Here is a 12,267-nt window from a genome sequence, read left to right as displayed (position 1 = left end):
TGACATTGAAACTTTAAAGATTTGATTAACTTTAGAAGCATTTTAAATGCATTTTTTAATGGAGTACTCTTTCTTTTAAACCACAAAATTTTTACTGTCTGAAATTTCTGAAGATGCAGTTTTATTTTCTCTATCAGTGTCATTCTGTTAAGATATGATTGCATTACTATTTTCTGTCTGTAATGGAGAATTTGTCCAGCCCATGAATTCTGAAGCTAGCCTATTTCACGTTTCTGTTAGGTAGTATCCCCCGTTTTTCCATCTGATTACCCTTACATTTAATGAGACTTTTAACAGTGGAATAGCATGTTTTTGTACATGACCTTGTACATCTCTTAATTTACTCAAACAGATACATTTCCAGCAGGTAGGTCTTTGCTACTTGTTTGGAATTTATCTGTACATGCTATAGACATGAACCTTCTTCTAACAAGTCACCTAGATGGAAAGGCCAATAGTGGGTTCTGAGTTTTAAAAAGAAAAGTGTCAGATGTGGTGAGTCCCTACAACAAGATGGCCTCGTTTAGGCCAGAAGGTTTAGCAATAATTCCACGAAGGAGATTTTAAAACTGAGACTTGAAGGGCCATGGTTTGTAAGAGGCACAGCAGGGAGAAGGGAATTCCAAGTCTGCCCGTGAGATGAAACCTGTGCTCTTGCCTTAACCCATTAAGCTGGGGAAACACACCCAGGTCTTCTTTTATCTCCAGCCACCCTCAAAATCAAGCAAAACAGCAAGACATAGAATAAAGAGGGCACAGTGTTCTAAGAGAGATTATTTTTATTTAAAGAAAATGGAAACAAATTTATACACTTAACATATCAACCCTTTAAAATCAATCAGTACATCTCACAAAGGAAAGTGAAGCTAAAGAAAATCAAGCAGGCACTAACTTAGTGATCCCAGTTATTGACGTCCTGATGCCTGTGGTCGGATTTCTGACTTGTCCCAGATTACGGGTGTCCAGAGCAAAGAAAAGGCCTGAGAGGAGACGAGAAGGAGCATGAGAGAAAACTGCAGATGAGGGAACGCCTGGCCACATTGACAAAGCTCACTACACCACCTTCATAATCCAGGAACACCCCCACATGGCCCAGAGGCCTTTTGACGTATTGAGGTAGTAGTGGGGAGGAGGTAAAGAGATGGCACTGGTTGTTCTCTTTGATACAGAAAAGGAGAAAAATTCCTTCTGAGTCAACCACCATGTCATTCTTCCTTGTCCAAGAGTCATTACAAAATCCAATCGCCCAGTTAGCACAGTCTGCCACATCCACCTCCCAGCAGTGTTGACCGGAAGTGAATGACTCAGCTCCCCACGCAAGAAAATACTTAGATCTTGTTGGATTGTTGGCGACATCAGGACGATCAGACAGCAGACGTCTCAGATCTTCAAACAGAGGGACTTGACAAGTGACTGTTTCATTATCCAAGGCAACATACACTGCAAGAAGAAAGGGAAATTGTATTAATGGTGTCATAAATGTACGACGGACGTGAGCTTTACATAGTGTCTGGGTTTCCTAGCTCATTACTAGAAGTAGGAGACAGAACAGCAAGAGAGATCTAGAAAGTCCAGGGTTACTGGTCTGTCCTCATAAAAAGAAGATTTCAACGAGACAAGATGGAAAAAAAAATCATGATTTTTAAAAATATACATAAGGAAGAGGCATATTGCTAAGTTTTAGCCATGCTTTTCCCTGGAACATTTGAAATTGGCATTTAATTAAAACTTCACAGTCAGAAACAAAAGTAGCCTGCCCACCTCCTCAGAAAACATACAAGAAAAATAATAGTAATACTAACTCCCAAGGAGCTTTTCTTTTCCTAACGTAAGGACTTTCCCCTAAAGCCTGCAAAGCTAAAATATAATGAAAGAAAAATTCACAGTTTTTGAATTGGTTCCTTTGTGAGAATTTTCTGCCAGCATCCTTTGAAAAGAAAAGGGAGAAATCTAATGAAATGAGTTGTCAGCTTACTTTGCCAATGTTGCACATGAACTGTGTATAAAATTTCATATTATGTTTTTAATAAAATTGATCATAATGTATTTTTATATCATGTGAATAAAATGCGTTCTTTGTAAAGTGGATGTATTACAGAGAGTTTCATAAATCAAGTTAAAACTCTCCAAGCATCTCACAAGCAGTGATAACTCACCTAGAACCTGGAATGTACTGAATGTGCATGCAGATTCCTGCTCCATGTGAACAGTCAACACTGCACCCCTGTGAGCTGCAGGCTCATCTTTCCCTATTGTTTACCGTCCAGAAACCTGTTTACAATCTATCATAAGCGGCTTTTCCCCTCAGGTAACATATATATTATTCTTCTATAAAGGTAACTTTGGTTATAAAAGTTCCAGCGAAGAGCCCACAGTCTGAGCGATGGGGAAGGGTAACCCACGGGAATCTAACAGAGGAGAATGTGCAGCTCTGTCACCCAGCGGCTGCCTGTTACCTTGGAATTGGTCGAGCCAGTTTATCAGTCCGGGCCTGGGACATGAACCGAGCTCTGGGACTAGAGGCTGGGGCATGTGCAGCTGCGCTGACTCACTCCTGCAGGAAGAACACTTAGTTACTCTTTTTGAGCTCAAAGTTTTCATGACAATGATTCGATTTGCATCCCCCCCAAGACGCTTCATTGAAAGCCTCATAATTAGGTTCAGGGCCATGAGGGTGACGCCACCAAGTGGGGACTGAAGCAAATCACAACTTATTTCATGGAAAATAAAATCCCGTCCCGTCTCCTAACACAGCAATTGCAGCGACCAATTCAGGTTCCTCGTGACTGAATCTGATTCTTCTCAGCCAACCACTTGCCTATGCAAAATGGTTTGAAATGGAGGACTTTGGAGAAAGGCAGTTTGATCTGTAACCCACACTAGTCACCACTGAAATGCTCGGTGTCTGCGTGACCACAGCTGGGGCAGAGGAGCTCTGCCGGGGCAGTGGCCCTGCTTCCCAGGACCCCGTTCACAAGGTGCACCCTAGGATCTTTCCTTTTCAAGGTGCCGTGTGCGACACCTGGAAACCCAACCCCCGATGGCCCTCTTTATGCCTGGGCTCTCCCTGCATCCACCTTAGTTTTTCTCTGAAACTCCTAATTCTTGCCCATAATCGCGTCAGGACTTTGGGCACATGCTCACTGCGTTTGCATGTCTAATCAGGAATGAGAGTTGTTTTCATGCCACCTTTGCACAGAACCCTGCGTAAGCGCCCTCCCTCACTCCACCTGAGGCAAAACAATGAAAGAAACTCTAACTTTTGAGAAAGGGAAACATAAATACATTACGAAGGAGGTTCTACATCATGATAACTTGTGCTCCTGTTTCAACATCAACTGACTGATCACAGATTCAATTCTCAAAACTTGAAAAGGAGGGCAAACTTACTTTTCCAACACAGTTTCAAAACCCTGTAGAGAGAAAAACAGAGAAGGTCAAGTCTTAGCACTTTCCACAAAATTCAGAGTGGAAACTTAGTTTCTTAATCCCAAGGGTGTGTGACCCCAAATTTCAGCAAACTGTACATGAGAATGGGAAGGGGAAATGAGCTGCAGAGATTCCCCAATTTCTCGTTACTGCTGGGACCAGATACAAATCCATCTCTCTTCAAAGAAGCTTCTTTGTTCAGTAATCTAACATGTATTAGGAGAATTTAAGAAGCATCGTCTAGGATTAATTTAACCTACTTCTCCACAAAGTTTTGTTATTCTTGTATACGGCAGGGATGGCCCTCAGTCCTTAGCAATACCCAGACCCATCAAACTCTTGTACCACAACTTCAGAGAGCGTCTTTCCCACACATGATGGAAGGCAAAGAGAAGGTGGACGTTATCTGAGAACCACACGACTCTCCGCTCCTCAGTCCTTACCTGGAGCAGGTCCATGTCTGGTCTGCGGCACAATTCCTTCAGCTCCTCGTATATCCCTCTTAAGAGTTGCCCCTTCACATCCATATTGTGTTGACTTTCCTTAAGTTGTTGAAAAATCTCCTTGCTTTCCTCCTCTATTCTCTCTAAATAACGTGTCTCTTCGTGGTCGCCCAAGGGGCACATCTTCCAATATTCAGCAAAGATCATCTTCCTCCACAGAGTCACATAACCCTAGAGTGACCATGAATTAATTAGGTCATATAGTCTGGGAGATTTCATCCAGCCTAGTAGCTACTATTTGTCCTGATATTTAGAAATGTTGGTACATTCATTATACACAGAAATTTTGGAACTCCTTTTTAAACTATCCTCATTTTTTAAAATTTCATTGCGCCTGCAGTCAAAATCTTGACTCTAACTACTTTGCCTCAAATATCCACATTTTCTTGAAAACAGGTACTTGTGATTTAATAATTGTGTTGGATAACATACAAAGAACTCCAATTCTTAAATCTATTTAGTCTGTCTTATCCTCAGATATTTTATCTACAGGCTGACTCTTTCCTTTTAGGAAATAATAGCAAATAGAATTAGATAAGCCCTTTCCATAATACTTAGTTCCAGGTCCACAAACTGCACGTGGACCAGAACCTTGTGTGCGTGAGTGTGGCTTGACTCTTTGTGACCGAGGCTTCACCTTCCACATCTTAGCTGACTTCCACCCTAGCCTGAGACACTGGTCAATAGACAGCCAACTTCTGGTCTTAATTTCCATCTTCTCTCTCTTTTTTTTCTTTTTTCACCTTCTCTCTTCCTTCTTTCCTCTCCACTTTTTAAAGTAGTGGCCCCCATTGTTTGAAGCAAAACAAAACATCCACCATTGACCTGATGTCTCCATTTGGTTCTCGTGCTGTCATCTTTATCTCCCAGGAGCAGATTTTTGAATCACAAGTGTACAGTCACTGCACTCATTTATGAAACTCTCAATCTTTCATCAAAGCAATGAACCATCTTCAATTCCCAGCACTTCAATGAAACCACATTCATCATATCAAGACCCTCCCTTGCTGAATCCACACATTTCTTAATACGCAAGTTCCTAATCTCTTCATCTCACACCAGTCCTTCCTTCTAGAAGGCCTGTCCACCCTGGGTCAGTCAACCCCCCTCTCTGTTTCCCTCTGTCAATTTTCTTCCACCTGCTCCTCCTTCCCAGCTGGACCCATGAACACAGAAAGTCCTCCAGTTATCTTTCCAGGTGGGAATTTTACTCTTTTCTTTTAAAAACTCTCCTGGACAATTTGTCAGTATCCCTGCCCAGGCCAACTCTTTCACATAAGCACCAACCTCACTCACCCAGTTGCCTACAACCTATTTCTGTTAGGATATCTCCCAGAGACTCAAAGTGCAACATTTCTCAAATGAAAATTTTCTTAACCCAAGCCAGCACTTCCTTCTTTGTTTCTATCCTCAGTGATGCTCAAACCTCAAAGCAGAAACTGGGTCTCAGTTTTTAAAGTTTATCCTCTTAACATTATACATCACATAAGTCCTATTTTCTGACATTTCTCGACTGTAAAGAATATCCCTGAATCTGATCATTTCCCATTGTCTGTAGTCAGTGTATCCCTGAACGTTCCTTTAAGGATTCCTCAACTTTCAAGTCTGACTTCCCATTTCTCCATGCTCTCTCATTCTCCTTCATATCAGGGTCTGCGCGATGGAGAAACAAAGGCAAGTGTGGAGTGGGAGAAGCATAAATTTAGTTGGAGATGTCGTGGGTTTCGTTACCTCTTCCTAAAAAGCCCTTTCCCCAAATAGACACCTGCCTCGATTTCTACCCTTCTGTCCAAAAGTGATCTTCCATAGTGAGTCTTTTCTCATAGTAGGTAAAATTCAGTTTTGTCAAATTACTTTTCTTACTTGCCTTTACTGCTGTATTTTTCTCAAAAGCACTCATCACAATGGGTCACACCATAGATGTTATATTTAGACATGTTAATTCACCTCCCGCATTACTTTCTGAGCTCCTTGAGTACAAAGAAATCTACTCCTTTTGTCTGTTTCTGCATTAGCTTAGAACAGTTACTGTGCTAAACGGCACAGCAACCACTCAATATTTCAAAGAAAAACAGTGCAAATTATAATCCCAGTACATCACCTTTAAATAATTGGGTGGATTTTGTTACATCTCTTTGCCATTCATACAGCCCCATTCAACTTTCCTTCTTAGTGGGAAGTGCTTGTTTTTTACCTTTCTATCATTAAATCTTTACTTCTTTGAGGGTATAAGTGTACTTTAATTTCACTCTTGTATCTGTGATGCTCAATCCACATTTTTTAATCAACAAATGTAGACCTAAATTCATCAGCCACGTATTTAGGTCACATTTTGACCTGAACTATCCTACATTCCAGCCATACCTCTCAGCCCTGCGCCTCTTATGATACATGTGACAACCAACATGAACTTTGTAGAATTCTAACTTGATGATTCCTGTAGTTTCTAGTCTTCAACTGTCACAACCTGCCTGACATCCCCATGTATTTCTGACTTCAAATTGCCCTTTACCAAGTAGCCAGCTAATGTCTTCCTGAATTTTCAAAGATTTTCCTTTGGAAAAACCTTGGGTTTATCTCATTCACTAAGTACAGTATCCCTTGATAATTCTGGTTTTTCTCTATCTGTTGGTGTGTTATGGTGTTACACAGGAAATAAGCTCTTTTAGCTCGGTATTTTGATTTTTAGAAAGAAATCCTCACAAAGGGACATACTCCGTTGTACATGATTAGATGAGAGCCTTCCACTGTTGGTTACCTACTCCTAGAGGATGATAAACATTATGATTTTTAGTTCAAGAACTTACTGAATAATCAGCACGTGTCCCAAGCCGGTGCTGAATGAAACAGAATTTCTTGCTTACCTCCCACATCCTGACTTTGCTAGTTTCTCTGTTTAGATTTCTTTTATTTTCTTGTGTCTTTTCCCACACAGACCGCATCTGCTTCAGAAGCTTTTGCTGCAAAGGAACCAACCATGTGATTATCAGATAAGGTGATACTGACCATTTTAAATCCTAGTGGAAGAATGGCAGGAAATATCAGATAAACAATAACTAAAGATGGCAAAGGACCAATTTATTTTCACTGTGAAGCCAAGTTACCTAGTGTGTAGCATGTGTCTGTCCACAGACTAGACTTAAAGTGGCAATGGGTGCTTCTCCATAGAGGAAACTGGCCCTCGTCCTTTATTTCACCTAGCCAATTTGCATTAAGTGACTATTGTCTCAGATTAGAGTTGCTCTGCTGCTAGTTTTCATCTCCCACTACTGTTACTTTAGCTAAAAGACAGCGTTTCTAAGTATAGATTGTTACATTAGGCTTGTTGCGATCATGGTTATAGGGACCAAAGTCACTGAAATTACCAGATTTGTCCACCTTAGTCTCACACTGAATTATCCCGATTCCAGTCATGATCATCATCAATGTCAAATCGATTTGTAAGATTTCAAGATGTAAAAACTGAAGTGTTTAAGATTGGGACCATCCTTTCTTCAATAATAGTCCCTGGCATGTAGTACTAGTTGGGATCTGCTTTATATTTTACATGAACGGAGAATAATTATTCTCACTTCAATTGCATTCGCTCTCAGATCCAGTCCCCCAGATTCAAACTCCTCTCTCAGCCACTGCTTACCCGGTATTCCTCAGCCATCCACTCAATGGAACAGTGCCCGTGAGTCACGTGCGCCTTGGACTGGCAGCAGGGGAAGCACAGCGCATCCTTGGTGACCTCACAGAAGAAGCTCTTCGTACTCATGTGTATCTCACATGTCTGTTCTGCAGAGCTGGGTAATTCATAGGGTCTTGTCCTCCTGGCAAGGAACACCCGTGTCTTCAAAATGATATTGGTTTTCAAATTTACTGGATGGGACGTTGCCCTGCACACTGGGCAGCGAGGGGGATCCTGGGCTTCCTCCCAGCAGATGCAGAGACAAGGCATACAAAAGCTGTGCCCACAGCCTAGAGTGACTGGGTCAATGAAATGCTTAAAGCATATGGAACAGGTGAAGTCATCCTGGAAGCTGTCGGCACTCATGTTTCTGAGGAGAGAGAAGAGAAGAAAGAGAACATTATGTTGTCATGAGCATTAAAAGAAGTTTCTTTTCAAAACCATTAAACGTACCAAGGGGCATGAGAATTATTTACTTCCCCTTCATACCAATGGGCTTGTGTGTACAGCAGGACAGGCTATGCACTGCATTTAACAAAGAGGATGCTGAGCAATGGAGCGTCCTCATGATACTCAGACAGCCCACTGCCAGGTCAAACACAGCTTTCCCATCAGAGTTTCAGCTCTCTAGTGCAGTTCCAAAACAATCCCTGGCCACAGAGTTTAGGTCATATTCCACCTAAAATAACCCTCTTTATACCTCTGCTGGTTTATATGCTCTGCTAGTTTATATGGTCATTAGACCCTACTTGGCCAATAAGATTTGAAGAAAACATTATTAGAAGGATTTTGTCAAAGTTTTTTTTTGTTTTGTTTTGCTCATTAAAAGAAAAATAAGAGTCAACTGTCTCATATGCTTCCACATAGTGCTTGAAGGTGAGTCACGGGGCTGTCGTTTTGTGACCAGAAAGTGCACTTGCCTAGACACCAAAGCCTACAACCTGGGGGTGACAGAGAAATGGAAAGACCTGGGTCTTTGATAATGTCATCGAGCCAACAAACTAACCAACTGTGAGACTGCCAATAAATGTGAGAGGAATCAAGGAAATAGAAAAGTCATTTCACAAACATCACGATTAATAATATATTTGGTAGGGAATCATCAATGGACTTGAGAAACATTTGGAAAGCCAGTATCAACCCTAAGACTGTTAACTCGTTCCTGTCACATCGTGTCACGTTAAACTGCTTATCTAGTTTAAAGGAGACAGACTTTACCTTATCATGCATTGTGAGTAAACATTTTCTTTAGTTATAGGGTAACTGTTGTATTCCCTGCCTGTGAGCAACTGAATGGGAGAGGCTACATATTTCCATGGTTGAGAATTTATTTTTGGTCCAAAATGGACAGAAAGTAAACAATTGCTTAATTGAACAAGTATAAAATCAGCTTTAAGTTACCTCTTAAAACATGAGTAGCAATGAAGGGAAGGTGCATAGATACATTTATAGAGAAAAACTTTTGAGAGGGGAGTTAAGGACTTCTGATCAGTGGCCACAAAATTATCAGTGATATAAAACATGAAGCCATGGACTCAAATATTCCTCAAACAAGGAGATAGTTTTGAAGACCAGGGAGAGTATATAGGTAAGCCCTGCGTAGAGTGGGCTAGAAGCTGGCCAAGACTTCATTATGAACATAATCATTTCTAGACTGATGATGTAATGATAATGATAACATCAAAATGGTAATAGGAGAAGCTAATATGTGTTATTTACCATTTCTAGGCATTAGATTCCTTCCTTTTACATGCATTAACTCTTTTAATCTTCTGAACGCTATTATTAACTAATTTTCCTTCTTTACCAGCATTTTACAATGAGGTTATTTGACATTTGCTTGCGGATAAAATAAGTACCTTGTCTAAAAATCACACATTGAATAAATGATTGATCCAGTACTCACATATAGATACTACTGATAAAAAAAAAAAAAACGACTTAGCTCTAGTGTCCAAGATTACCAGTGAAGTTTCACTTTTAAGTGAAAATAGCAGAAAGGCACTGTACATTGATCGGGACTCACCTTTGGGTACCGTTCATGAGATGTTCACTCTTGTTCATAAGTAACTCTGCTAAATTCAGTGCAAGCGTAAGGAGCTCACCTCCCAGTGTTGGGAGCTTTCAGAAGTCTTCACAGCTGGGCCAACTCCAAACAGGGGCTTGAGAAGAATGAACTTGGCTCTTTGCTAGAGGTTTTGTATATTCTCTGAAGACCACACCCATTTCCTCCAGGTGATTCAATTATCAAATCTTTGAAAAGGTATAAGTGATTAGATTTTTGCAGAGTTGAAAACATAGGAAACCGTTTGAAATTTACTTAATCCAATTGCCATAATCCGATCTCATAAAAAGTCACGCCTTGAGTTCACATTTGTAATCCACTGAGTTGTTGTTTCCAAAATAAGTGAAATCCCCGAAAATGAATTTCCTATCTGCATTTAAGGAACCATATTTTAGTCCTAATTGCAGCGACTCATTACCAGCCAGTATACTTGATTAACTATCTGACTTTGCGTGCATCACTTCCTTGATGTTTCTTTCCTCAGGAGGAGGAGTCACTCACCAGCCATTTGTCAGCCCAGTGCTGTCAAATTCCCCAATAATCCCCTCACGGCCCTGGCAGAGTAGCCTTCTACAGTTTTATGGATCTTGTCTACATCATCGGAACTAAAATTCTCTGAAATTTTATACTTTTCACTGAGTTCTTCACAAAATTCATCCCTCTGAGGGTTTTTTTCCCCCTTTTTGGTAATACAGTATTGCTTTTTCTTTCCATCTATAACTGCACATACAATAGCGGTTGCTGGTTCTTCTCTGAGTCTGTCCCTTTTCCTAGTACCCTGCACATTATCTCATACCCTCTCATCCTATTGTTCAATATATATGCAGAATTAAGATATTGATGATATGTTGTGGAATTAATGATCATATTATGAGTTTATACTATATAATTGACCAAAATAAATCATAGATGTTTTTGTGAAAGAAATAATTAGATTGTCTGTTAAGTTTCCGGCAACCATCTCTTAAGGGTTTTTCTTTTGTTTGTTTTTTATCTTGGCTGGCTTTGCATCCTATTCAGCCTTCTCAAAACATTTCCCTATTTAATCAGTGATAGACCATGATGCTTAATTCAAGGAAGGATACTAGAAAGGAAACCTTTAAACACTCTATTTCTACTACATCGAATGTTCAGTAATCACAAATCTGCTCTTCTCATAAAAATCCATGGCTAAAATCATGACGTATTTCATAGGATTCCAAAATTTTTATCTTCAGTATTCTCTTCTCTTGGAAATTACAGATTGAAAGTAATAAGTTTATCTCTGGCATTGCTTCATTATTTTGTGTGCTTCTGCACATACAACAATGGAGTTAAAATTTCTACTTAAATGTGAGCTTCTTGAGAAAATGATCATTGCAAATATCTTTGCAGTTCTACTGCATAAAATATCCTGAAGTCCATGTGAGATATGAAACACTGTTCGTTGCCCAGCCTTCCATCCCCCTGTCCCTCCTCCCACACACACAAAAAAACCCCCTCATTTTGAGAAATAGCCTGATTGGAGGCACTGTTGACCGTGTACCAGTTTCATGCGCCCACCCCAAGGGCTTCAACTATCTTGGCTGCCAGTTACTTTGCTTCCCTCTCTTTTCTAGGTCCTCTCCTTTCAGGTGACACATCAGAATCTCCCATAGTATGGGGGATAATTTGACCCACAAGAGGAGATTCGCAAATGTGCTCATGCTGGACTCTGCCACCAGCAATATTTACTTATGTGAGCTGAACGGAGAGCTTGGACAAGGTCGGATGAGAGGTGGAAATCCAAAACGTTGAACACACCATGCAAGCTGAATAAACTACCTATAAAAGAATTTTGTATTGGATCTTCCTGTCTGTTCACCTCTTTGATAAGAATTTGACACTTATTTCTATGGACCAAGAGTAAGATCTGAAATGTGTTGTTATAAATAAATTAGCAGGAAGAACTCATGGAAATGAATGAAAAAAATATCAGATTCTTCTCCTTCATCCTCTCCCCCGTGAAACATCAGATAACAAAATCAAAGTCTAAGATTTATGATTATTTTGTGTCCTTTCCATCTAGACATCTGTGTGTGTGTGTGTGTGTGTGTGTGTGTGTGTGAGACAGAGAGAGAGACAGAGACAGAGAAAGAGAAAAACAGAGAGAGAAACAGAAAACACAGTTATTCTGTGATTTAATTATCGTAGAAGCCAAATATCTAAAGAGAAGTCTATGCTTGCTCTCAACATGACAAAGTTCCCGGAGAAAATACCATTTACAGAGCCTTCCCAGAAAAAGCTGAAAAATAACTCAGGACTGAAGTCTACATAGTTTCATGAGATATTTCTCTCCCCTGTAGATGATATGGTTTTGTGTTCCTCAGACTTGTCTAAAGGTGAGAAAATTAGGAGACAAACATTCATCTGGACTTTTGTCTCCATCCTAGATGGAGTAACAGGCACAGCATAATCAAATAACTCAAAATTAGGGATAAAGAAAAAAAAATGTGTGAAAGGCTCATTGGAGTTAACCTTAAATTTTTTTCATATAGGAGAAGTTTATGCTGTTGGCTTCGTTGACAGCCTGATCCTTCCCAACTTCAGAAGCCTCCAGTGACCATGAGTCAGGGCTA

The 12,267-nt window shown here is 40.2% G+C and overlaps 1 protein-coding gene across 1 annotated transcript; it reads right to left on the bottom strand.

The window, feature by feature from the left end:
• Nucleotides 1-952: 952 nt before the first annotated feature.
• LOC140698854 (tripartite motif-containing protein 43-like) lies at nucleotides 953-7,971 on the bottom strand. Its single transcript, XM_072970534.1, has 6 exons — nucleotides 7,570-7,971; nucleotides 6,797-6,892; nucleotides 3,873-4,103; nucleotides 3,391-3,413; nucleotides 2,457-2,554; nucleotides 953-1,440 (listed from the first exon to the last, which is right to left on the bottom strand). The coding sequence occupies exons 1-6, from the start codon at nucleotides 7,969-7,971 to the stop codon at nucleotides 953-955; spliced, it is 1,338 nt and encodes a 445-aa protein (XP_072826635.1).
• Between the last annotated feature and the right edge of the window lie 4,296 nt (nucleotides 7,972-12,267).

Source organism: Vicugna pacos, chromosome 10 (assembly GCF_048564905.1).
Source record: "Vicugna pacos chromosome 10, VicPac4, whole genome shotgun sequence".
NCBI classification, from domain to species: domain Eukaryota; kingdom Metazoa; phylum Chordata; class Mammalia; order Artiodactyla; family Camelidae; genus Vicugna; species Vicugna pacos.
The sequence above is the reverse complement of the archived record's forward strand: the minus strand, read 5'-3'. Positions and strand labels throughout refer to the sequence as shown.

Excerpts from the sequence above, each read along its gene's own strand:
- LOC140698854 (XM_072970534.1), bottom strand. The coding sequence starts at position 7,971 with ATGAGTGCCGACAGCTTCCAGGATGACTTCACCTGTTCCATATGCTTT. Across the intron at positions 4,104-6,796 it reads GCAAAGTCAGGATGTGGGAG|GGTTATGTGACTCTGTGGAG; the intron begins GTAAGCAAGAAA and ends TGGTCACTCTAG. Across the intron at positions 1,441-2,456 it reads CTGGCTCGACCAATTCCAAG|TGTATGTTGCCTTGGATAAT; the intron begins GTAACAGGCAGC and ends TTCTTCTTGCAG.